The sequence below is a fragment of the Marmota marmota genome, unplaced genomic scaffold (genome assembly GCF_001458135.2).
Source record: "Marmota marmota marmota unplaced genomic scaffold, marMar, whole genome shotgun sequence".
Lineage (NCBI taxonomy): Eukaryota > Metazoa > Chordata > Mammalia > Rodentia > Sciuridae > Marmota > Marmota marmota.
The window spans coordinates 27703980-27731780 of NW_025999932.1; the positions used below are offsets into that span (position 1 = coordinate 27703980).

General features: G+C 31.9%; 1 protein-coding gene across 6 annotated transcripts in view; it reads left to right on the forward strand.

The window, feature by feature from the left end:
• Positions 1 to 27801, forward strand: part of Pds5b (PDS5 cohesin associated factor B) — a 193399-nt gene that overhangs the window by 71226 nt on the left and 94372 nt on the right. For 5 of the 6 annotated variants that reach the window (XM_048800816.1, XM_048800814.1, XM_048800815.1 and 2 more), the window contains exons 2-10: positions 349 to 475; positions 3610 to 3813; positions 6267 to 6353; positions 6468 to 6565; positions 7110 to 7236; positions 13974 to 14054; positions 19387 to 19527; positions 21629 to 21744; positions 24800 to 24894. In XM_048800816.1, coding sequence (XP_048656773.1) covers positions 368 to 475; positions 3610 to 3813; positions 6267 to 6353; positions 6468 to 6565; positions 7110 to 7236; positions 13974 to 14054; positions 19387 to 19527; positions 21629 to 21744; positions 24800 to 24894 — 1057 coding nt within the window. In that variant the 5' untranslated portion in view covers positions 349 to 367. Of the gene's footprint in view, positions 1 to 348; positions 476 to 3609; positions 3814 to 6266; positions 6354 to 6467; positions 6566 to 7109; positions 7237 to 13973; positions 14055 to 19386; positions 19528 to 20475; positions 20596 to 21628; positions 21745 to 24799; positions 24895 to 27801 lie in introns of those variants that run through there. The other variant, XM_048800817.1, reaches the window with a different exon arrangement.

Genomic DNA, 27801 nt, shown 5'->3' on the forward strand with positions numbered 1-27801 from the left:
TGGCGGGGGGGGGGTGGTGACGAATAACTTGTGTACGTTGATACAGCAGGAGTAGGAGCCGTTTATTGCAGGACAGGAGCAGTATTTATACATTCCACAGAGCTTATCTAATTAGCATAAACTAGATACATCAGTCAACCAATCAGGAATCTCTACACTTAATGGCTCGCTTTTGTTACTTCTCAAACCACTCCCTCTGGCATTTTGCCAGGCACCATCCAGACTTGTTTACGAACTCTAACATTCCCCTGGCAAAATGCCAGGTGTTATTTTGACTTGTTTACAGACTCTAACAGTTTGTACCTGTTTTTTTAAATTTGTTTGAATCTAATTATTTTCTTATTTTAGGGGTAAAAATATTTCCATTATGGCTCATTCAAAGACAAGGACCAATGATGGAAAAATTACTTATCCTCCTGGTGTCAAGGAAATCTCAGATAAAATATCTAAAGAGGAGATGGTAAGACGGTTAAAGGTGAGTAAAATTAAGTACTTATTTTGGATATGTATGTATTGTCGATTTTTTAGTGGGAATCATGTAGGGCATATTCAGGGCAACTTTAAACTAATTTAAGCAGCAAATGGCAGAGAAAGGATCTAAGGGAGTAGAGTAGATAAGGAACAGTAGAATTCTTTGACTACCACTGATGGGAGAGCAGTTAGTAAGATGAAACTAGGGCTTCTCATGCTTAGGTTTAAAGAATAAGTTCATTATGATTTTTTTTTGGTACAAAGTCATCTCGTTTTCCTATTATGTTATTTATTTTATAAAGCAACCAGTTAAATCTGGGGAAGTTTTAAGCCTTCGTACTGAGTACTCGGGCTGTAATTTTCTACAGTTATTTTGAGAGTAGGTTGGAGATTGACAGCTTTTCCATTTGCTTCTGACAAATGGTAACAAATCAAGATGGATGGAGAACTTTCATAGATGAAGTGGTCACTGAATGACAAGGGTCTCTTTCTGTGTATATGAATTGTGTTTCACTTGTTGTCTTCAGGGCATTGATGGTCCCTGTGATGATTAAAATGGCATAGTGGGCAGGGAAATCATTAAGTTGATTTATCAGTTAGTTTAGATAGTCTTTATTTTTAAGCATTTTTTTCCTTCTAGGTTTTATCTACCTAGGCATATTGCTTGAAACATTATTGTTTTCATTTAAAAAAAACCTGATATGTAAAATTTGTACATATTAGTGGGGTACCATGTAATGTTTTGATACATGTTATACCCTGTATAATGTTTCATGTTGTCTTGTTATTTACCTGAATGCCAGTGCTGAAAAATTTCTTAATGGTTTGTGTTCCTACGTAGCGTATTTTTTATAAGAAGAAAAGGATATTAATACTATAATGTTTTAGTTGGGTATGGTGATGAACGCCTAAAATTCCAACCATTGGGGAGGCTGAGGCAGGAGGATCATAAATTTGAGGTCTGTTTCAGCAACTTGACAAGGTCCTAAGCAACCTAGTGAGACTACATCTCAAAATAAATTTAAAAGGGGGGCATTAGCTCAGTGATAAAGTGTCCCTGAGTTCAATATCTAGCAAAAAAATGCCCCCCATTTTATATGAGGAGTGGGTATTATACATGTATACATAAATTATTAGAATACCACCTATCATATTTTTGAAAGAAAAGCTATTTTTATAGAGAGTAAATTTGCTGAAATGTGGGTATTTTTTTCTGGTTCTGAACTTGTATGTAGTTTTATATATGTTTCATTTTTCTGTGTATTTACATTCTCTTGACCTATTGAATTTTTTGGGAAACCATTATATTTATTTCCTCAGATGTATTTATTCCAGTAATGCTAGGTAAATATCCCTATTGTTTGTTGAGATACTAATGTTGAATGTAGACAGTGCCTGCATGTACAAGCTGATTAGCATTTAGTGTCTTTTGGAGCTGTTATTTTCTCAGACACCTTTTTTAATTTAGAGGACTAAGAAGAGTTATTAATGAGCAGTATAATACCAGTTAAGTTGCAGAAGGTAGTGAGAAATTCTCATTATCTGGCTTTTGAGCAAGTTTTGTTGAACTTAGTGTAATGATTCCTATGTTACTCATATTTAGTGTTTGGTAGTATGGTTTCAATATTTTACAGGCAGTTATGCTAAGCAGTAATCTGGTTAATACTTTTTCATCATTCATTTTCCTAATTTACACTTTCCACTATTATTTCGCATCCTCCTTCTTAGAGAAATATAAAAAAGGACTTTATGTGGGATGATAATATTTTTTATATGTACCTGAGTAAGTCTTATCAATTATGTTTGTTAATGTATAGGGTGATATTATTTATATACTTCTAGTTTTTCCTGTAACATTTTATTCAAAATATAGTTCAGCTTCCACTCTTATGAAAAGATTCTAAAGAAAAAAATAGGTTTCCCTTTGTGTGTTCTCATAAAAGCATGAACATTAAAAGTAATGAAACAAACAAACAAAAAATTAAAGTAGCCCTGGACATAATATACTTAAACTATACTGCCAGATTGGAAGGATTGGTCTATTGTTGGTTCTGGCATAATAGAACTGAGGGGTTGCTCTGTGAACAACCTGTTTTTCCATGGCTGCTCTGAGAATTCAGTACAAAATCGAACTACTCAGATATCTAACTCTAGAGCAAGTAATATCCTTGCAGTGCACAGGACCAAAATGTAGACCTTGATACTTGCTGTTGGATCCCTGTGTGTAGCTTAGTATTTGCAGCACCACCTAGTGGATACCAAATGCTCACCTTGCCATTGGTGTTTTTAAATGTGAGTTCTTGACAAATAGGCAATTTTCTTAAGTCTCATTTGAACACATATAATGTAGACTGAGACCATCATTGTGAAAGAGCACTTCACAGTCACAATGTTTAAACTATGTAGTTCCTCACCGTTCTTATTTCTGTCTCACTTCTATGTGAATTTTTTAAAAAGCATCCATTTCTTGTAGCTTCCTTCAGCTTAACACATATATGCTATTGGGTCAATGAAATATCCATATCATATTCTCTTTTACTATGACACAATAAATTTTTTTTATGCTATAGTAGTCACTTCATGGTAACTTTTCAGAGTTTAAGGATGCACCTTTGACATCCTTTCCTGAGACTGTTTATATATTCTTTGTTGGCTGAATATATAAAACCACCGAGTAGTTTAGTGGCTGAGGTAGAAAACGAAATTGGTCATAGTAGGTTTTTAATCTAGAAATATACTTTTTCTTCTAATGAAAGTATCAGAAATATTTAAAAAAGGATACTATTTTTAAGGACATATTCCTTTTAGTCCAGTTGTATATATGGAATGAGATATTTCAATGAATAGTTTTTCAATAATGAATTGCAATTTTTAAAATAATGACCACTGTATAAATTTAATTTTAAACTTTTAAAATCTGGTTCACAGATAATAGTGAGTAAATGAAAAATATTTACTATTTAAAGAAAATTTGTTTACCCTATAGTTCTAGAAGGATCTTATTCTCTCAGATACTTTCTATGGAAGAATGTAAGGATATTTATTTGGAGTTAACCTTTGCAATTAATATGACCTTTATTTCAGAGATTATTTTTTCATGGAACATTTCACTATTTCATTATTTTTGTGTTCACATAGATGGTTGTGAAAACTTTCATGGACATGGACCAGGACTCTGAAGAAGAAAAGGAGCTTTATCTAAATCTAGCTTTACATCTTGCTTCAGACTTTTTCCTTAAGCATCCTGATAAAGATGTTCGTTTACTGGTGGCCTGCTGCCTTGCAGATATTTTCAGGATTTATGCTCCTGAAGCTCCTTACACATCCCCTGATAAACTAAAGGCAAGTACCTATTTAAAGAACGGATAAAAATTTGATTCATCTTTCTAACAAAAATGGGAATTAAAATATTTTCTTGAAATTTGAGGGAATGATTTGTAGCATTCTTCTGTTAAGTTTCTGTTTTCTTTAAAATTTGGTTTTGAAAAACAATTTCTGATCTTCAGGGTAAGTGGTTTAATACAGCGAATACTGTATTTTTAATATTATGTCATCATCTCTGTTTTGAGATCATCTCTGGGGCCGTTCCTTTCCCTTTTTGAAAATCTATATTGAAGACCTATGGTCATTATTTAAATGATAGTAGCTAGTATAAACCTGAATCTGAGCTGTATAAAAGATACCAAATGATTGTAAAACAGGTGAGAAAGAATTTTAAAAAAGCAATAACCATTAAAAGTAATTGTGAAAACTATGGCTTAGATAATTACTGTCCGTAGGAAGATTATTAATCTACACTGTGAAATGGTCAACAATTTGTTATTTCATTTAGTAAATGTTGATGTTAGGTAATGTGTCAGGAACTGTGTTTACAGTGGTGGGGGAAAAGAAGAACAGATATGGCTCTTGGATTGATGAACTTGCTTCTAGGTAATCGGAATGAGGAACCCATTCACTTGATCAAGTCTGCTGAAATCCCATTATGGAAGGCCCAACTGGTTCTGGCATGCTTGTTTTATATTTTGATTGGTGAAAGAACCTCAAGATCTGAGGAAGGGAGAAGGATATATTTTGGTCATTTAAAAATTGAAATTGTAAGATTTGAGAATAGTCAGAAACTTAACGTGGATAACATGAGTGGGTCATGTAGTTGTGCTCCCAGTTGTATAGCTTGATTTCTCATTGTGGATCTCTAATTTGGGTATATTTCAGTGGTTAAGGAGTGATGTATTTGTTTGATGTAGGCTGTGGCTCTTTCTCACCAGGTTTCTTTTGGGCATTGTCACAAAAAGGAAATATAACTTAAGACTGCTGCTATACATCTTACTTACCTCTGTCGTGGATTTCTCAGTTTTGTAATCATTGACCTATCTCAAAGGCTTTTGGGTAATGAAATGCCCTCGTAAAAGGATAGCTACAGGTCTTTTCTCTTTTTATAACAGGGCAATTTATGGAGAACAATATTGAAGAACTGAGATTAAATTTGGGACTTCATGGATTACTTGCTAACTGAAAAATTTTAAGTACCTTGCTTTTCTGGTCAATCTTTAGGTCTTATTCTAAATGACTTTTTCTCTTTGAGGGTAGTATTTTAAAATTATTGATTTTTAAGGGAACTTTATAAATATTTATGGGGTTGTTTTCACTTTCTGTTAGCATCAAGTTAATACTTTTCTTTGTCTACAGTAATGTTATATATATTTGAAAATTAGGCCATCTTTATCTTTCCACTGTCTTTGTTTTTGTCATCAGCAAACTCTTTTTATATACTTGACTTCATGTTTAGTTCAGTAATTATTGCAGAAGTTTTGAACAAGTTGACTGTTATCTTTCCATCTCCAGATCAAGTCAGTATGGCATGTAGTCTCTTCCAGACAACTTAGGAAGGGTTCATTCATGGAGAACATATTTTATATAGTATTACTTTCAAAGCAACTGTTTTTGAAGGTTGTACTTTTGATAGTGCTTTTCTTGAAAAGTTACTCAATTGTTTACATATTACATTTCTTCACTTTATAAAAAGCTTGCTCATTTTTTTACTTCAGGGAATATTTTTTTCTCTTACTTATAACATGCTTTCTTTGCATAATTAGCTTTCATAATTTTAAACCTTTTTTCAAACTTCCAAAACATTATCTACATTTCTCATGAAACTCATTTTTGTGAAAACTTGACTCAAAGTGTCATTACATCTATCTTTACCCAGGTATAAGGGAAATGTAGTACAAAATTAAAAGCAAGATATGAGAATAGACGGAGAAATGGTGGGGGGGAAGCAAATAATTACAGTGTAGATGGGAAGCCTGACAAATTGACTTCTAAGAGTCTTTAAAATTTCTAAGCTTCTTTGTGGGATCTTGTTAGTTGGCAGTTTTATTTTGGAATTTTAAGTTTCGTGTACTCTGCTTTTGCTACATGGTTATTGTACATTGTGCTGTTCCAGCAAACCTGATCAGCTCTCAGTTATTGCAACTTTTTAAAAATTCTAACCGTAGCATAAATTTTAGTTGACTTAATTTTCAGACCTATTTGTTTAACTTGCAGTAAGATGAACATTTTCTTTCTCTGTTTTAAGATTATGTAAATTTATTCAGTGTTTTCCTATGAAGGATAATAAGATATATAGTGTTCTTCATATAAGAGTGTTCTTTAAGAAATTTGACCGAGTTTTCTTTTTTTTTTTTAACATTTTATCATGATGTGTGCATATAAGTGCTGAATTTGCTTTAGTAGTTTAATGTGTATTTTCATTTAGCATTCATAATCTAAACTGTATATTGTCTTTTTTTTTAAAGGATATATTTATGTTTATAACAAGGCAGTTGAAGGGGTTAGAGGATACAAAGAGCCCACAATTCAATAGGTATTTTTATTTACTTGAGGTAAGCAATATATTTTATTTTGAGGTTGTATTCAATTAACCTCCTTTTTATGTGCTTGAATATTTTTATCAATTAAAGTATTTACCTTTCATCTTTTTTACTTCTTATTTTTAGAACATTGCTTGGGTCAAGTCATATAACATATGCTTTGAGTTAGAAGATAGCAATGAAATTTTTACCCAACTATACAGAACATTATTTTCAGTTATAAAGTAAGTGTATTTTACTAAGTATATAACATTTTAGAAAACATAAAATTAAAGTTTGTTTTTAAATTTACACATGAATATGCATGTACTATTAGGATAAATATTAGAAGACTGAGTTGTAACTTCATTTTAATTTATTTTCGTAGATGTTTTCAAATGTATGGAACTTACTTAATTTTATTATAAGGGTTTATTGGTTAGAAGTCAAATTTTTTTGATTATATTATTTAGAATTTCTAAATTATATATTAACTCCTGAAAGCATGTGTTTATTTGAGGTTCTTGTGCACTTAAAATTATTTATTAGGATGTCAAAACAACTTGACTTTCTGAATTTAAGGCAAAACTGAAATCACATTTGATTTAATTACTTTGGGTGTGAGATTGATAAAAATAAGATTTTAGAGAAAGAAGCTTTAAATAAAAATACACTATTTTTTCTTTTGCTATCATTTTTATAAAGTAAATTGTTGACCAATATCATCTTATGATTAAATCTTATTAATCTCAGTTGTATTTTAAATGAAATATCTGTTTTGAATTTCAGTAATGGACACAATCAGAAAGTTCATATGCACATGGTAGACCTCATGAGCTCTATTATTTGTGAAGGTGATACAGTGTCTCAGGAGCTTTTGGACACAGTTTTAGTAAATCTGGTGCCTGCCCATAAGGTGAGTTACAGTATGTACTGAAATGTATCTAAATTCCCTTAATATTAATATTCAGAATTTGTGCTTAGATTCCAAATACAGTTTATCCTACTCTAAGCTTAGTTTCGGAGAATCTGTTGATTGATTAATATTAGTATATATTTATCATTTAATGTGTAATAAAATGTTACATTTAATAGTCATACATTAAATGAAAAGAAGAAATAATATATTTAGTTCTTGTAATAAAATATTTGTGATAATTCAGATTTGTTTAGGGTGTATTCAGTGAGTGAGTTAATAGCTACTCACTCAGTGTTGGAAAATGGAACCAGTTATGTCCTTAAGTGAAAGACATGTAGGTACACAGGAGAAATGGAATTAAAAGGGAAGTCTCTACTATTAGGAGACAAGGGATATGTTGATTACAGTCTTTCTTGCCTAAGTAATGTTAATCAAGATGTGTATTTGTATGTATTTTTTTTTCCAGTGCATATATTTGTGCTTTGTTTTTTTTTGAAAATGATGGAGTGTCTGGTAAACGATTGGAAATAGTGTTCTGTGATTTAGAAGAGGTCTGGTTTCAGGAGAACGGTACAAGAATTACCAATATAAACATCTGTTCAAATTTGCGACCTCAGTGGCAAGATACCGTAGTCTACAGATGCACAGCATTAATACAAATAATGCTTTAGTGAAAATTAACTCATAATTCAAAATTTCAGAATTTAGAATAATTTATCATTGCAAAAAGTAAGCATTCACTACAAATAGTAGTACAGTTGGACCTCCAAAATTCTAATAATATGTTTATTACATGAAAATCACACATGCTGGTGTGCTGTGGACTCTTGAGCTTCCTCCATCTTGCCACTCCTGTACTTCTTGGTTTCTTCCCACTTTTCTTAGCTCTTGCAGCCTGCCTTGCCTTTGTCTGTTGTGATACCTCTATCTTTGATTACCATGAAAAAGGAAATTGGGGAGCTAAAACTAGGTCTTCTGAGGCATGTTGACCACCTCTGTGGACTTGGTGCCCACATCTATTATCTTTTTAATTCAAGAAACTGTGAAAACTGGGTGGAGTCTCTTAAATGCAAATCAAGTATTCAGGTTGGTTTTTTTGTACTCAGCATCTGGTAAGCAATGTCCCAGGCCTTTATCTGCTATCCCTCAGTACTGTCATGTAAAAAGGCTTTGTTGCAGAAAGTACCCTGACAGTTGCTGGGGTGAGGGTGTAGCTCAGTGATTGAGCATTTATTTGGCTAGCATGTGTAAGGCCCTTGATTCTATTCTGAGCACTATTAAAATAAAATAGCAGTATATACATATAGGTACTTCCATATACATTTTCTTCTTGGCTCACAGTGTTGAGACCCATCTAGAACCTAGAATTTTAGGATCTTACTCCTTTTCTGTGAGTATAGGAGTTAGAATCTTCCCATCAACTACTTAAAATACAATCCTCTGCTCAGTCTGTTTATCTTACATTGGAAATTTTCCAAGTCAGTTTCTGTTTTGCATCCTTTACATAATTTTAACTCTTTGTAGTTTAGTGAATGTTCATGGCACTAAATAAAACATTCTAACAAAGTTTAAAGAAATCATCAATATTATTAAGTAGGTTAAAGATAAAATATGTTTAAATGAATTAAGGACATTCAAAAAGTGTTAAAAACTAGGAGACGATTAGAAGAAAAACTTAATGGAAATGAATAATGGTCATTGAAATCAGAATCTTGATTAGATTTTATATAAGTGATAGAGACTGGGAGGTGAGTTTGAGGAAATTTTACAGACACAGAGAACTATAGAGAAAACATGAAAGATAAGGTTCAGTATGTATAATAGTGATTTGAGAACAGCAATTAGAGAAAAGAGAGGAAGTGATATTCAAATAGAAATTACCTTAAAATGATTCAGAAATGAACCATCATAAAAAACATGAAAGTACAGGTTAGGTAGTAAAAGTTTTGTGAACAGAATAAATAAATATAAATACCTCTCCAGGCACATCCTGGAGAGAATGGGGAACACCAAAACAGAAAGTCTAGAAAGCACACAGAATGAAAAAGCTTAACCATTAAAAAGAAATGAAGGGGGCTGGGATTGTGGCTCAGCGGTAGAGCACTCGCCTAGCACATGCGAGGCCCTGGGTTTGATCCTCAGCACCACATAAAAATAAATAAATAAAAAAAAAAAATTAAAGATTTCATGTCCAACTACAACTAAAAAATAAATTAAAAAAAAAAAAAAAAGAAATGAAGGTTATACTGAAGAGTGAATTCTTGAGGGATAGAAGCCAGAAGATAGTAAAAATGTTTTCCAAAAATGCTAAGATAAAAGTAGTGTTGTATATCCTGTTTAAATCAAAAAGTAGTGTTGTATATCTTCAGTGTTGTATGTTGAAGATATACAACACTACTTTTTGATTTAAACAGGATATACAACACTACTTTTATCTTAGCATTTTTGGAAAACATTTTTACTATCTTCTCATACATAGATCCTTCCTGAAAGAACTATTTTGAGTCCTGTAGAATGAAGAAAATTGAATTTAGAAGTGAAATATAATCAATATTTGTGAGTAAGAAATGCTCTAATGATATAATAATTAACGGGATATTAACAAAATGATTCTATACCACTGGGTTACAGATAACAACATAAGATTGAGTGGTTTAATATGATCCTGGTGTATCAGGAATATTTAGAGCTATTGATTAACTTTGAACTTTGAATGCAGTAGGTTCATCTTAAAATTTTAAGGATTGCAGGAAAATAAAATAAAGAATTACAATAAATGTAAATGGCTTAAATTTACCACATAAAACAGGTTGAGGATAGTTTACCTGGTTGATGTTAATAAGAGAAACAGCTAAAACATTGTTGTGGCTGGGCATGGTTGCTCAGGAGGCTGAGACAGGAGGATCATGAGTTCAAAACCAGCCTCAGCAAAAAACAAGGCGCTAAGCAACTCAGTGGGACCCTGTCTCTAAATAAAATACAAAATAGGCCTTCGGATGTGGCTCAGTGGTTGATTGCCCCTGAGTTTAATCCCTGGCAAACAAACAAACAAACAAAATATAGTCATGAAAAGATTGGATATAAAGTTTAGGCTGGAAAAAGAATTGTCAAACAATATAAATCAAAAGAAAACTGAGATTGCTTATTAGTACACACAGTTGTTTTTACAGGATAAAGAATGACTTTATATAATTAATAAAAGTTTTAGTTCTTAGGAATTGTTCTAAACTTGTATGCATACAGATTCACAATATACAAAATATAAATTGAGAGTTATAAAAGAGAAAGAAAGAGTTCACACTTTCATGGGTAATTTGAACATGCAGATTTCCAGTGTTTATTAGTCAAATAGTACAAGAGACCATAATTAATAGTTGAGGATTTGAAAAACAAAACAACAGGCTTAATAACAAGCATAAGTAATTGACAAAATACAGCATAATGACAATTATTTAGAAGTGATAATTAAAATATTAACATATTAAAACCTATTTTAACGTCTAATTCAAGAAGTTGTAAAAACATTAATAGATTACTATTTTTTCCCTCTTGTATATTTTGTTTAAAGAGCAGAAATTAGTGAAACAAAACATAGTGATATTCCCTGAAAACCCAAAATTGGTAATAAAAATATATTCAGGGCTGGGATGTATTTCAGTAGTAGAGGTGGTAAATAGTTGTACTATTCAATAGCTTTTGAATTATCGAAGAGAGAGAGAACTTTACAACTCACTTTATAAACAAATTATGATCTTCCTAGAAAACTAGGCAGGAAGCAATCCAGAAAGAAGATTTGCTAATTTAACTTACGAATGTAGTCACATTAATTGAATATAAAATAATAGTATACAGGGGCTGGGATTGTGGCTCAGTGTTAGAGCACTTACCTAGCACGTGTGAGGCACTAGGTTTAGATCCTTAGCACCTCATAAAAATAAATTAATAAAAGTATTTTGTCAACCTACAACTAAAAATATTTAAAAAATAATAGTATATAGCTTCCAGAATGGTAAAAGCAATAATGATAATGACTAAATTGGCTTTATTTTAGGTATTGAAGGAAAGTTAACATTAGAAAATGTTTAGACTAAGTTAATTGTCTAGAGAAACAGGTCAAAGAGAAAGACTTGTGGGAGATAAAGATTGTTTAGTAAAATTTAGTAGAATTTATGACAACGGTTCTTAGAAAATTTGAAATAGAAAGGAACTTTCTTAAACTAATAAGGATATGTATGGTACTGTACTTAACAGTGAAATATTGAAGCGTTTTCTTTGAAGTTAGGAAATTCTAAAAATGTGGCTTTGATGTAAGACAGACAAGTATGCCAGTGCTACTCAGCACTATAGTAAAGCTTAAGTTAGTGGGATTAAAACAATATAAAAGAATTAGAAACATGAAACAAAACTAAAATTATTCACACGTGATGTGATTGTGTAGAAAACACAGTATACAGATTCAATTTCTAGATCAAATAAGAAAATTCTGTAAAATCTGTAAAATTGCTAAATAAAAGATCAATATTAGAAAATCTGTTAGCACAACGTCTAAAAAGTTTTAATTTGTAGCTTTAACCAAGGACATATAATATACTTAGAAATTTAACAAAAATTATGCACGATCTTTATGTTAAATCATAGTTGACTGAAACAGTGCATAGAAGACTTAACATGTTGAGAGATTGTTTTTGGAATGAGACATGGAGGATCATAATAATGTCAGCGTACTGCATACTAATTGATAATCCAATCAATAGTGCATGTAATTTGACATATGAAATCTAAAATTCACATGGAGGGGCAAATGATAAACAATAACTAAACAATTTTGAAGAAGGAAAAAAGTAGGGACTTGATGTTAAGATTTCTTTTTCATATGTCCTTTTTGACTGTAAGCAGGCAATAATGAACAAAGGGACATATGGAAAATAAAATTAAATTCTTATTTTATACCATGTATAAAAATAGATCACAGGTAGAATAAGTTCTGAATCTGAAAAGTAAATCCTTAAAATTTTATTTAAAAAAATCTTTATACCTCAGGGTTGGAATGTATTTCTTAAAGGTTTAGAGAGCGTAATCATATAAGAAAATATGAAATATTTGTTTATGTGAAAGATGAAAGCTTTTATGTGCTGTAAGACACCATAAGCATTGTGAAAAGACAAATATGCCCTAAAACAAAGGTTTGTTCTGCAGAAAGAACAAAACAAAATAGGCCAATTGAAAAATTGCCGAGAACTTCTAGAAAATTATTTCCATTTGCTCAACGAGTCTTGTGAATGAATGAAATAATATGGTGTAAGAATCAAGGCAGGTAAATAAAAAAAGTACATGAGTATAGAATGTGAATTTGGGGCTGGGGCTCAGTGGTAAAACGCTTGCCTAGCATGTGTGCGGTACTGGGCTCCATTCCTTAGCACCACATAAAAATAAATAAATAAAGTCATTATGTCCATTTACAACTAAAAATTTTTTTTAAAAAATGTGAATTTAGGGGGCTGGGGTTGTGACTCAGTGGTAGAGCACTCACCTAACGTGTGTGAAGCCCTGGGTTTGATCCTCAGCAAAGTAAAATAAAGATATTGTGTCCAATTACAACTAAAAATAAATTTTTAAAAATGTGAATTTAAGCCTGTTGTGGTGGTATGTGTTTATGGAAGGCTGAGGCAGGAGGTTCTTAAGTTTGAGGCTAGCAAGACCTTTTCTCAAAATAAAAATGTGCTGGGGGCTGGGGTTGTGGCTCAGTGGTAGAGTGCTTGCTTAGCATGTGTGAAGCACTGCGTTTAATTCTTAGTATTGCATATAAATAAATAAAGGACCATCAATAACTTAAAAAAAAATATATATATATATACACATATATATATACATATATATATATATATATATATATAAATAATGTTCTGGGGATGTACCTCAGTGGTAAAATACCCCTGGGTTCACTTCTCAGTACCAAAAACAAAAAATGGCAACAACAACAATGAATGAATGAATTTAAGGATATTCTCTATTTCTGTTCTCTGGAATGTGCTTAATCCCAAGTAGTAACTCCATTGTAGATCTTTGTTTTACTATCATCATTGAAGTCTCTGGGAAACATATTTTAAGATATTTTTTCTTGCACATTTTTTTTTCTTTTTGCTTTACTCTTCATTGTGTTTCTTATTGTATCTATGGACTTAATCTGTGTGCTGAGATGTGCTTTGAGTAAGTCTTCATTCTCTCAGCTGTCTAAAAAGCCATAATCCTTCCCCTATTGCTGCCTACTCTGGAAAACAGTTTATCTTCTGAATTGTGTTTTGCTTGTTGTGGACCTGGCAAGTAATAGCCTGTATTTGTACTTGCCTGATTTGAATTTGAGACTAGATTTAAAATAATTATTTCTTCTTCTATAAACATTTATTGAACATTTCTATGTGTTTTGCATTCTGTTGTGAATAATATATGAAGAGAATATACTTATTCTTGCTTGAAAGGGAGCTTATGATCTAGTAGGCCAGATCATCCTAAGAAAAGAAAGTGGTTTAATTTTCTTCCTTCAAAAGATAGTTTTCTCATAGTCCTTTGAATATAGGTAATATTTTGCTTTTCATAGTTTAGAAATATAGGGTTTGTAGCTCATTATTAGAATGTATTTCTAGCATGTGCAAAGCCCTAAGTTCAATTGCCAATATTGCAACAAAACAGAACAAAACATAGTTAGAGATGTAATATATTATATTCATGTTTTTCAGAATTTAAACAAGCAAGCGTATGATTTGGCAAAAGCTTTACTGAAGAGGACAGCTCAAGCTATTGAACCATATATTACCAATGTAAGTTTTAGTTGTGATTCATTGTCAGAGGATTACGCCAAAGTTTTAAATATTGTTAGAAGCAAAATTTCAGCAAGTAGTGTATACTTTGTAAATTTTGTGTTTTAACTATTAAGTAGTGTATTTTCCTTCTTCTTTCTTAATATTATTCTTGGTTAATATTTTCTGGAAGGTTCACTTTCTTGTTTGTTCATGTGCTTCTTTCAGATTGTTTAGGAACTAAAACAGCTTTTATTTTGGGTAGCAAGATACACTGTTTCTAATCTTAGAAAAAGAGTTAAATGTAATTACATAAAACCTAGGGAACTTTTCATTATTTAGAGAAATTGCTTATTGCTTTTTGGAGATTAAATTGATTTGTAAAGCAAGAAGATGTGAATTAAAATGTCAAGATCTAGAAATTGATGGCAAGCTATGACTGGCAACAATTTGGTGAAAGTTGTTTATCTATTTCTATCACTGGGAGAGATTCCATTTAAAGCTTCGTTTTCTGAGAAAGAGGGAAAATTGTAATGAAATGAGCACTTCCATTATCACCCAAACTCTATTTACTTATAATTGATAATCTTGTATTGATTTTAGAAGAAATATTTTTAGCCATTTAGGTTCATTGATAAAGCTTCTGTTAGGTTTTATTTTCTCTCCACTGTTGTTGAGTTGTACCACTCCAGGTAGCACCATTCATATTGTATTATATGTTAATAGAGTGTCCTATAGAACACAAGTCTAGAAAACAGAGTCAGTGGTGGTTCTTGGAATTAACAGTTCTGTCCTTCTATCTGCTTTTCCCTTTCAATCACCTGTATGTAAATAAGTCCAGGACACAAATCTGTCATCTTGAAAAAAGCAAGCAAAGAAGCCTTTAGTTTAAATACTTAAATTCTCCTAAACTTAGAAGAAAAGAAATATTTCTTGTAGTATACAAAAAAAAATATGTAGATAGGATATGAAAGATATCACTAAAAGATATACTGTAGAAAGTAAAATAATTTATAAAACAAATGGTAGATTTCTATTGTTTCTGGCTTGTTGCCTTAAAGAACCATATGATGATTTCGAAAAATAAGTTTAGTTTGTAAGAATATTGCTTTGAAGAGTTAACTTTCTAAAGCTGTACAATAAAATTCTGTAGTTTGTCTTTATAGCTCCAAGATTGGCAGGGATCTCCAAGTACAGCTTTGTACAATTTTGTGAATCTTGGTTATTGCTTGAGTTAAAATGGTAGAATTCAGTTTTTCATTATTGACTTAATGGCACTTGTAATGTGTTGATCCAGATTTAAGTATTGTAATTAATTACCCCTTGACTTTCCCTTGTTTCAAAGTGCCTCTCAATACTATTTCTGTGGCCCAGTTAGAGAGCACACTAGGTGAGCTCCTCCTGGTGGTCATTTATTTAAATTGATATTGTCAAGCCAGATTTTTTTTTTTTTTTTGAATACTTAATCTTATTTTAGTGCTTTTTTTCTGGCACAAAAATAAGGAAAGAACACGATCCCATGTTGTTATCTCTTCTAGGATTGGGGATTATAAATATTTCATTGGAGTAATTGAAGAAAGAAAATTATGTAAAATGGTAGTGGAGCTGCATGATTAGGTTCATTTTACTATACTCTCGATTTTGGGGTATATTTGAAAATATTGATAATGAAAGTTAAAGAAAGAAGAAAGCCTCAAGGTAATACTTGGAATAATCCCAGATAAATTAGTGTAAAAACATTGCCTTATCACTTATACCTTCCCTTAATTTCCCAGTGTTCTCACCTATAGAAATATAGAGGCTCCCTGACACCCTCCTCACCCCCAGTTTCTTGTTGTGCTCTTTATCAGAAGCTGGGGCAAAGGGGACTAGTAAAGTTGCCCTACCACACTTTCAGTTATATACTTATTTGTAGTACTTCATCCATTAATTTTGCATGTTTCCCTGTTTTCTTGTTCCTTGACTTATTTGACTGTCAGTAAAGAAGTTATTGAGAATTGCTTTTCTCTTCCTGTTACATTTCTTTCTCACAAGACAATTAAATTCAAGACAAAATTAGTACATGTTAGAAATCAGTCTCTACCTTTTTGGGCTCAGAGATGAAATAGCCATTGCTCATTTATCTTTCCAATACAGAATTAGCAAATAAAGAGTAAGACACGGAGTCAGGTATAACCCCACTTCTCTCTTTTTCTCACTTGTTTTCACTCTTGCAAGTATTGACATTTTCAGGTATATTCTTTATACAGAGTGATTCTTACATATATAAATACTTAAGAAGCTGTGTGGTGGCACATGCCTAAAATCCCAGTGGCTCCAGAGGCTGAGTCAGGAGGATCACAAGTTCAAAAACAGTAACTTGGCAAGGCCCTGAGCAACTTATTGAGACCTTGTCTCAAAAGGAAAAATAAAGAGGGGCTGGGGATGAGACTTAGTGATTAAGTACCTCTGGATTCAATCCAAACAAAACAAAACAAAACTTACGAGATTATTGTAGTTTAGTTGTTTGTTTTTCTTTTGAGATGGGATCTCAATATATAGCCCAGGCTATTTGAAAGTTTTGGGCTCAAGTGATCTTTCTAACTTAGCCTCTGGAGTAGGTTGGACTACAGGTGTGCACCTCTGTGCCTAGCAGAATATTTTTTATAATAGAATTAGTTTTAATGTGGCAACCTAGGAAACGAAACTAAAACATAAAAAAGAAAAAGTACTTATTGACAACTCAGAGATTACCTACACAGATTACTTCTTAGCAATATTAACTATTTTTCACCATACCTTTTAACTTAATGTTTTAGGATTCAGCATAAAATTACTTTGTACATTTACGTGCTACAAATTAAATTTCTTAATATCACTGTCTCCTATATCCTTGTTAAAAGAGATAAAATTTGATAAAATCTCTTAATCCATGTCTTGGTTTTTGCATCTGTAAATTGGGGCTAATAATGCTGGGGATTGTAGTAAATAATATTGTTATTTAATGTGAAAGTACTTTATTAACTGAAATTAGCCATGTAAATCTAAGGTAGGATTTATTACTGACTTGTGCCTTCTTTCATTAGGAGGCAGTGCTATTAAGAAATATGATTTGTAATATGTAAATTAATTTCTTGTTTGCAAATGAAAGACTAATGGATTTTTTTTTGGAAGAAGATGTTTCGTTTATATCTATATCTGCCTTTACTCAACATTTAAGCCCTTACGTAGGGCTTCGTGTCTTTTACTCATATCAGAATACATATTTTTTTAAATATTTATTTTTAGTTGTAGTTGAACACAATATCTTTATTTATTTATTTTTATGTGGCGCTGAGGATTGAACCCAAGGCTTCGCATATGCTAGGTGAGCACTCTACCACTGAGTCACAACCCCAGCCCCAGAATACATATTATATTATTTATTTATTCATTTATCAAATATGTATTGGATACCCACTCAGTGTCAGGCATGGTGCTAGACTCGTTATAAAATGGAGAAGATCAACTTGATCACTGCGTTTTTGCAAACTATAGGTGTTCAGTGAATGTTTTAGTGGAATTTGTAAGAAATAAAAGCAGAGAATGATTTTGTCTTTATTTTGTAAAGTAAGTTTTTTTCCCAGACTGATAGAAGATGATAATGGTTTAATTACCATGGTGGTCAGATTGGAATGGATTATTGTTCTTTATTAAGAAAAAGTAGATTGAGGGATTTTTAGTTTACTCTTTTTTTTTTTTTTTAAACAGGAGAAAATTTGTGAATAGAAGCAAAAAAAGAGCCACTTTATTTTTAGTGTCAATGAGAATTTAACCTTTTAATGTCATGAAGTTCCGTTTTCACAAAATTGATAAATAGGAAGGGCAAATATGTTATTTTTAACATCCCCCCCCCCCAATTAGATTTGTTCTTTTGTCCCTTTCTTGGCAAGGTAATCTGTATTGGTTCATAGACCTGAATACTTCACTTAAAACCAATCGAAGAGTGAAAGGAGTAAGTGGATAAAATATAGAAATGTGAAATACTTGACTCTACTTTCTATATAGAAAGCAAAAACCTAATTAAGCCAGGTTGTGTATTAATTGTCACAGTGAGATCAGGGCATCTTGTGAGATGTAAAGAATCCATAAATACTCCTCTGACAAGACAAGGACACTTAAGAATCTATGGGTTTATCTTTAACTTTTTAAAGTTTTGGAAGATTTTAGATAACAAGGAATTTGGTTATTGTGTTATATATTCTTATCCACTTTGGTAGTTATATGATGAATGATCGAGTGCAGAAACTATTTAGAGCTTGTTGACTGTGTTTATATGTGCTTTTAATTGGATTTTAATTAAGGTTGTAAACTTTGTACATATGTATACATTGTTTATCAGAATGTGAAAGAAGACAAAAATGATTAAAAATTTGCTTTGCATTAAAAATATAAAGCTATATATATGAAACATATTGGCTTCTACTTATAAAAGCATAAGAAGACTCTTTTAGATGCTGTTGTTTTCTGTACTCTAAGGTGAACAAGATGTGAACTCCTTCCCCTAAGGAATTTATCCAGTGAGGTGATGACATTCTTATTAGGGTTCTTCAGAGAAATAGTCGTAGGATAGGTGTATGTATATATGTATGAGAGGAAATTTACTAGGGGAATTAGTTCAAGCTATTATGGAGTCTGTCAAAGGCTGTCCGAAAGCTGTATAACTAGAGAAGCTGATGGTTTATCTCAGTCCAAGGCAAAAAGCTAGAGAACCCAATGGGAGAGGGGGAATTTGCTGGTGCAGGTCTTGCAGTCAGAAAGTCTGGAGAACCTGGAGTTCTGATGTCCAAGGGCAGTAATAGAGGTCCCAGCTCCAGGAGAGAAAACTATGAATTCGCCTTTCCACTGTCCTTTTGTTGTGTCTGGATCCCAGTCAATTGGATAGTACCCGCCCACATCGAGGGCAATCTTCCCCACTTGAGGAGTCCATGGATTTAGTCTTTTCTGGAAACACTTTGAAGACACATCCAATGCTTTACCAGCTATGCAGGTATCCCTTAATCCTACCAAGTTGACACTTAAAACGAAACTGTCACAGACACAATAAATTATCACAATGGGGAACAAGATGTATTTGAAAGGTAGAGGGTTTACTGATACATATTAATTGATGAGTCAATACAAATCTGTTTTACTGTGTACAAGGTGAATTCCATGTTTTATTTTTTTCACATAGCCTTTAATGGTTTTCCTGTCCACTGTTAAAAATGTTTTGATATGCCTAGTTTGACTTTGCTTAAAATAATAATGAATTTAATGAATAATAAGACTTTGGCAAATTCATTTTATCTTTGGCATTTCTACTAATGGCAATTTTTTTTTTCCTCTTCAAAAGTTTTTTAATCAGGTTCTGATGCTTGGGAAAACATCTATCAGTGATTTGTCAGAACATGTGTTTGACTTAATTTTGGAGCTCTACAATATTGATAGTCATTTGCTGCTCTCTGTTTTACCCCAGCTTGAGTTTAAATTAAAGGTAACTGTTATAAAAATAATGTGGTTCTGTCACCCAAGTTAGCAAAGAGTATTATATATGGCTATTTAATTCTTAAAAGTAATTTTAACTGAATGTAACAGAACTAGGAGTGTATTACCATTATTTATTTGTGTGTTTGTGTATCTCCAATGCCTGGCATGGTATCTAGCAGACTGTAGCTGGTTTCTGAATGATTAGCAGGATGGTTCTTTCCAGATTGATTCCAGTTTTGGCTTGCCTTTGAGATCATAGCTATACATTTGAGCATTGTTTTCAAAGAATGCATTTTATAGAGTACAGATTTCTTGATTGGGCCATAAGTTGTTTATTTAGTTCATTATCCATATAATGGTAAATGTTTTCTCTTATTCATATTATCTTATTATTGTTGAAAGTTTGTTTGGTTTTCACAGAGTCCTGTGAAATCTTTGGTAGCAAGTCATTACTTTGACATTAAATTATGCTGTTTCATTTGCAGAATTGGAGGACACCCCCCCCTTTTTCCCTGATCATTACAATAAAATTAAATAAAGCCGATTATAATGATTAAACTTTCATGGATCCCAGTGTATCACCCAGAAAAATTCCTAAATGATTTCTATGTAAATTTCTTATTTCTAAAAAATTTGATTTGTTTCTAAAACCAAAATAAAACAGTTCACATTGATAGTGTGAATACCATAAATAACCCATGAATAATTATTCTTGTTTTAGTCTGGAGTATATTTTTCTCAAGTGAGACATTTGGTTGATTGGTCCCTTGTCCCCTTTTTAATGTGGTTAGCAATTTTAGTTAGGCAAGGCAGTCACACTTCTGATTATTTGTTGGTTTATCTGATTTTCTATAGTAAAAATAAAATAAGTGCTATGTGCATTTTCCTACACACTATGAAAAATATAAAAATAAGGAAATTATCATCCCTGCTTTCAGCCAACTTAACATCTAGTATGGGAGGAAGAGGAAAAAAAAATCCATATCTAATAAGAGTCCAGATATTTTAAGTGTCATAAGAGATACAAACAGCATACAATTGAAGCAAAGGAGACAGCATGCAGAAGCATATAGAGGTAGGAAGGTGCTGGGTGAATTTCTGGAACACAAAAGAATTATAGTTGAAAGGTAGCATAAAGTAAATGTAAATCACTCCTGGATGCTTTGCTCGCAGAACCTTAATGAAGTAGATTTCCAGGTATTAAATCAGACCAGTTGAATCAGAATTTCTGAAAGTAAAGACTAGGCATCAGGTTTGTTTGCAATCTTTAGAGATGGTTCTAATGTATAGCCAGCACTGATAAGTACTTATTTTGCAGAATAAAGAGATGAGTTAGATCATATTGTGGAGGCTCTCGAACACTAGGATGAGTAAGGCATTGGTTTAAAAAAATTTTGTAATGTGTTATCCATAACAACTTGAGTATTAGTGCTATTTGATAGACCTGATTGCCACACTCTATGTTCAAGTCTACTATTGTGATTTACTTGTTCATTTAACCATTCATTTGTTGGGTGGTACCAAAATCAACAATGAAGTTGAATTTTTATCCCCAGGGTGTCTGCATTATAGAATATACACCAGAAATTTTAATTTTCACATATGCAAAGCTTCATCATTATGCTGCAGAACTTCATTTAGGAATCTGCTCTATGTAGCTTAACTGGCTCTCCTATTGGGAGACTTCAACACATACTCATTTCTACAAAGAGCTAAGAATTACAGTCATACAGAGTTCACTGTTTACTATAGGCCTGGCCTCCTCAGGTGTCCATTCTTAAAAACGACAATCTTTGAAGACTCTTTTTAGTAGGTTACTGAATGGAAGTAAACCTTAGATGTAGGAGGGGCCCTCTAACATTATCATACTTTTAAGACTGTGTTTTTATGTAGGGTGTACTACCTTAATGTAATTTGAGAAGATTAGCACATTTATGATGAGTATAATTTTATAAAAAGTGCAGTGGGCATTTTTTATGCAAGTTTTTCATTTGGAGTTCATAAAAGTTTTTCTGTTTCTGTGAATAGAAAGATAAGGGAAACCATGGGATAAGTCATGTTCTGAATATCTGCTTTATGATTTTAAAATTGGTTATGTTTTGTTGTAGAGCAATGATAATGAGGAACGACTCCAAGTTGTTAAACTACTAGCAAAAATGTTTGGGGCAAAGGATTCAGAATTGGCGTCTCAAAACAAACCACTTTGGCAGTGCTACTTGGGCAGGTATATGATTTTGGTTTCCTTGGAAAAAAGTAATATACGTTTATATCTACTTAGATTGCTTTTTTAAAATAGCATTTACATTTAAGTTGTGTCCTCTGAAATCATTAAAATATATAATGGAAAAGACGAAATGATACCAGTACAATCATTTGAAATTTTCAATGTTGATAATGTTTGGTATTTTAAAATTTCCCTTTATCTTTTCGTTCTATGATGATATATTTTAAAAGCTATCTCACATAGTATTACAACTATAAAATTAAAATATATAATTTAAGAGTTCTGAAAATACTTCAGGGAGATGAAACCCCTCCACAAAAAGTTGTATTTAATCAGATTATTTGGAGATAATTCAAAATATAAGGATATTAACAAAATTGATAACTAAATGACTTATGTACGTTTCTCTTTCTATCTTTCTGTATTTTTTAATGATGACCTAGCTTTCCTTTTATGCCTTTATTGAGCCACATAATACCTGAAATTGGTTGCAAGATTTTGAGTGTGTTTTTGGATGTTACTTTCCTTTGGGAGAGATTCATTTCATTACCTTTTCACAAAGAGATTCCTGACCTTGAAAATATAAGAGCACTACAAATGCTATGGCTGAAACCATAATTTAACCTTGAGACTAAAGGATAATTTTTATTCTCTTAAATTATTCTGACAACACATTATGCAGTTAAGTCATACACTAACAGGATTTAAAAGTTCTGATTCTATTTTTGTATTCAAATGTTTGTACTGGTATCATAAGGTCTTTTCCATTATAATGACAGAACTGTCAATGATTTTAAATAATCTTTTGGTTTTATTTTTCTCAATTTGTTAAATGAGGATATAAGCCTTTATAAGTGCCTGTTGAGCTCTAAATTACGAATCTGATTTCTTAGTGTTTACATAGTTCAATAATAATTAAAAAAAAATTTTTTGTACCTTTATTTTGTTTATGTTTATTTTTATGTGGTGCTGGGGATCTAATCCAGTGCCTCACGCATGCTAGGCAAGCACTCTACCACTGAGCCACAACCCCCGCCCATCAATAATAATTTTAATGAGGAAGTTAAGATAATAAATATTAGCCCATTGTCACCTGTTTTTTTTTCCCTAGAGGTTTTTTTTTTTTTAAACTTTAAATGCAATGGAAAGTTCTTGGACAGCAGGGCACAGTATTCTATCATTTTAAATTATGCAACTCCAAGTTCATTTTATTTAAATTTCTGAAAGAAAAATACATTTTTAATGTATAGTCATGTATTGCTTGTATTATGCAGAATTTACTTTATAGGTTTTCAGTTGGGAAATCCTATTTACATGTCGCCTATTATTACATTGTAATTTTTCCTTTTAATATTAATGACATCAGACTTACATAGAATTAAATAGTACCAACTTTTGGGCTGGGGTGTAGCTCAGTGGTAGACAACTTGTCTAAGGTCTGGGTTTGATTTCCAGCACAAAACATAAGAAGAACACCACAAAAACAACAATAACAAATAAATGAAACAACACCAATTTTTAGTAGCTGTTTTAGAAGATATTTCATTGTATTTATTTGTAATGATAATGAGCTGCATGTGTAATTGAAAAAAAGTATTAGTAAGGTATATAGGATTGAATAGTTGAACTCAAAACACTTAGGAAACTTGGAAACTTTATATGGATCCATAGGCTAGATTTTAGTTTAGTACTTTCTGTACTAGAGAGGGAGGTGGTACTTTATAGAGTTAAAAAAAAAAAAAAGTTATGAGTAATTTGGTGCTGATTTTGAAGGCTTTTTTCTTCTTTATATGAATGCTGAATTTTATTTCTTATGGTATTGGGTGATACAAAATTTGGTAGTCTTTTGATTTTACAGAACTAAGCCATGTAAAGATATTGACTAGAAAATCATGACTTCACTTTAATGATATTGACACTTAATGTTTTTTTAAAAAAGAAAATCATTTTGCATTTCCTTATGAACGAATGTATCTAGACTTTGAACACCATCCATTAGTGATAATCAACAAAATATCATATGCTTTCCGATGGAGAACACAACACTGTCTTTGAAGTAGTCTTGCTGAAAATAAAATTGAATCCTAATATGATTATATTTCTAGATATAATTAGCTATGTCTTAAGATTAGGAACCTGTTAATAGACATCAGAATGATAAAATTAGCAAAATCTAAACCAAGGGAAAAGTCTACACTTGTACATATACATCATACCATTTTCTCCAAAAAATTATTAAAAATGTGGGGGTGGGAACAAAATTAAGAGATTTACATGGCATATCAACCAAAGAGATTTAAATTTTTATAGTGACATAAGTATTTACAGATACAGTTTGCTTTGCTATTATTGGAAACATAAAAATTGTGATGTTTAACTGGATAGGAATAATTTTGGGATAAGTTTGGAGTCATGTGATATAAAATAACAGGGGTTTAATGTGACATTCGTGAATGTCCTATATTTAAGAAAAAATACTTTGGAGAAAACTTTTTTTTCAAACATGGAGTAGGATTTATATAACATTTCTCTGGGAAAAAAATTATACACCCATCACATGTACATTTACAGCAGATATATTTTGAAAGGTTTTTTTTTTTTTTTTTTTTTGTACTGGAATTGAACATAGAGATATTTAGTCACTGAGTCACATCTCCAGACCTTTTTTTATTTTGAGACAGGGTCTTGCTAAGTTGCTGAGGCTGGCCTCGAACTTGTGATTCTCCTGTCTCAGCCTCCTGAGTCTCTGAGATTACAAGCATGCACCATCTTGACTAGCTGAAAGTATATTTATAGGAAAATATTGTCATTCTAATTCTTACATCTGAGCCAAATATTTAATGTTTAAAAGAATTTGCATGGTTCTTAAAATTATGAGATTGCTTTAGTTGATTAATTGATATATAGTCAAAAAATTTGTTAAAAATGGTCTGGCTTCATTTTGGATTTTCCTATACAAATTGATTTTTCTTTAATTCAAGAAATAAAATTGAGTATAGATTAAATACATCTGTTTCTCTTCTAAATATTACTGTGTGCCTTTATATTTTATCAGGTTTAATGATATCCATGTACCAATACGCCTGGAATGTGTGAAATTTGCTAGTCATTGTCTCATGAACCACCCTGATTTAGCAAAGGATTTAACAGGTACTATATACATGTAACAGCAAATATTCCTAGGTGTTCTTAGTGGGCGGAGTATGTGTGTGTGTGTGTTTTTTACAATCCTTACTTTTATTGTTTTAGTAGTTGAAATTGTCTTATTCCAATTCATCCTCATGAAAATTATTCTCTGAAGCTATAATCTTTATAGCATAGTTCCTGTGTTGGCTAGAAACACCTATGAAAATATGTCTTCATGAAAATTAGTTTCTTAGTTAACGGACAGTTCCAAATTTTTTTAAAGAATTTGAATTTGAACCAGTGTTGACTGAATAGATTGTTAAGACTCATAGTCTTTAATATTTTTAGAACTAGGTGAGAGTCATTGATTTGTAATTTAATTTCACTGTGCTAGTTGGAGGTAGCTTTAAAACTCTGGACGGCATAAGCCAGTTCAGAAATTTGCATTTATGTACTAATGAGAATATCATATCTATTACTGTTCTATTCAATTTTTAAATATTATTAAATAGCCCAGAAGATTTAGATTAGTTTAGCAGCCACTATGTCTTCCTTATAAATGTTAGCACTTGCTGTGTTTTTGAGATTAAAAACGTATATAGTCAAAATGCCCTCACAAACTGTTCTCCCTGCTTTTATAGAGTATAGCTGCTCAACTGAATTTGGTCTGCATACCATCCATATTTTTGTAGCTACCATATGTGTATCTTTCCATAAAGGATGTATAGTATTATAATGTGTTTAGAACATTTTTTTGAAATATTATTTGAATTTGATGGGAGTTGAACTTGCTGTCTTATTCTACTATTTCTTTTTTTTCCTTTCTTCTTTCTTTTTATGTTTCTCTCTCTTTTCTGTTGGATGGATTTTCTTTGTTCTATTTTTTCCTTTCTTTTCTGTGGGTTCCAAAGTAAACACTATTTTTTGGTGCTTTGAGTACGTAATTGGTAATGAAGTCTAAAATTAACCAGAACTCTAGCTTTTTTTCTGAGCAATCACAGACCCTTAAAGGCTTTAACTTATCAGTCTCTCATCTTTCACACTCTTTTAGTTATTTAATTTATTTTTTAAAACTTCCCAATTTGTAGTACATTTAAAAAATATTTATTTTTTAGTTATAGGTGGATACAATGTCTTTATTTAATATTTATGTGGTGCTGAGGATCGAACCCAGTGCCCCGCGCATGGTAGGCGAGTGCTCTACCTGTGAGCTACAATCCCAGCCCTGTAGTACATTTTTAACTGCCTTTTTTTTACAGTCTTCCTTATCATTGCTTTTCAAATCTTAATTACTACTACTGAGTTTCTTTTGATAAAGAATACCACGAACTATATTCATTTGTATTTAAACAAAGACTTGTCATAGTAATGCATTTAGTTATATTAAATTATTATCAATCATCTAAAGAAGCAGGTATTTTTACCAGTTTCATCCTTTTCTGGGGAGACATCTCACTTTGGAGCTGTCTATCTTCCTTTTCACATCTGGATTGCTTGTACAATTAGCTGCTTCTATATAGCCTTGATACTGGAACCATGAATTCTTCTTCCCTTCTTTGCCCTCCCTCCACATTGGCTCTTTTTCTCTTTTTCTTTCTTCCTCTCTCTTTCCCTTCCTTCCTGTCCCTTTATTTCTCTGCCTGCATGTCTGTGTATCTGTCTGTCTGTTTCACCCTCCTGTCTCCCCATGTCGTCTTTCCTCCTTTTTTTCCCCTGGATATTTCTTTTTTTATAGCATCCTTTTCTTGTGTTATTCCATGTAGTATTTTCTGCGACCATAAATGTTAGTTTTGTGGGGAGTTTTTTTCCTCTACAAAATGTTTTTAGTAACTGCCCTCCCCCCCCATTTTATTGTTTTTGTGTCTGTTTTCTTTGTTAAAAACATTTCCTCAAAATGCTTGGTAATTTGAAGGTGTTTAATGGGAACAAGAATGTGACTAAATGAAAAGCCATTTGGAAATTTCTGAGATTATGAATGGATCTGTCAACTCTGAACTTTAGGGTGATAAGGGTGAGTTATTTGTGGGAAGACCCTTACTTTAGATATTTCTACTTTAGCGGGTCGGATTTCCATGGAAGAACATCTTTTCTGTAAATCTAGTTTCTAGTGTCTGTGGGAAAAGGACAGTGGATTTCTGCATTCACATTTCTTGTCTGTTGTTCTTTTAGGTTATAGTGTCCATGCCCTCAACTGTTTGGGTATTCCCCATGTTAGAGATTCTCTGATTTGCACTATTTATTAAAAGTTTTCTTTAGGCTCAGTTTGAAATGGCATAGGGGTAATCTTCTAGATGGGTGGTTGTATTTTCTCAGTTTTCATCCAGGTGCCCCTTCTCCCTTCTTCTCCATTGCCTTAAGCTCCGGAAGTACTTGTACAGTTCCTATGCTTTTTGTATAATGTGTAATATATGGATTGGTTTACCAATTTCCCCTTAACTGGCTAGGGATTTTGTTTTCTTGAAAATCTGAAGTCATATTTTTTCACTTACTTTCCAAAGTCTAGTTTTTTCCCTCCTTTTGTATCTCACTTGTTCATACCATTCTTAAAGATTTATTCTTGAAAGTATTTAGGTAAGGCTTATCTCCAAAATATTTTTTATTTGTTATTGTTAGATATACGTGAAGTAGAGTATATTTTGACATATTATACATACATGGTGTATAACTTATTCTAATTATGATCCCATTCTTGTGTGTGTATGATATGGAGTTTCATTGGTGTTCCGATATATTTTTTAGTTTTATTATTCATCTTTAAGAAGCTTAAAGAATTCGAAATAATTCAGTATGAAAAATTGATCACATTCTCTTAAAATTTATTATTAAAATTTATTTTAATGATATCAAAATGATACCATTAAAATAAATTCTTCATTTATTTTTAGGCTTTCATTTTAGATTTTGAATTTTCTCACTTTTATACAGTGTTTG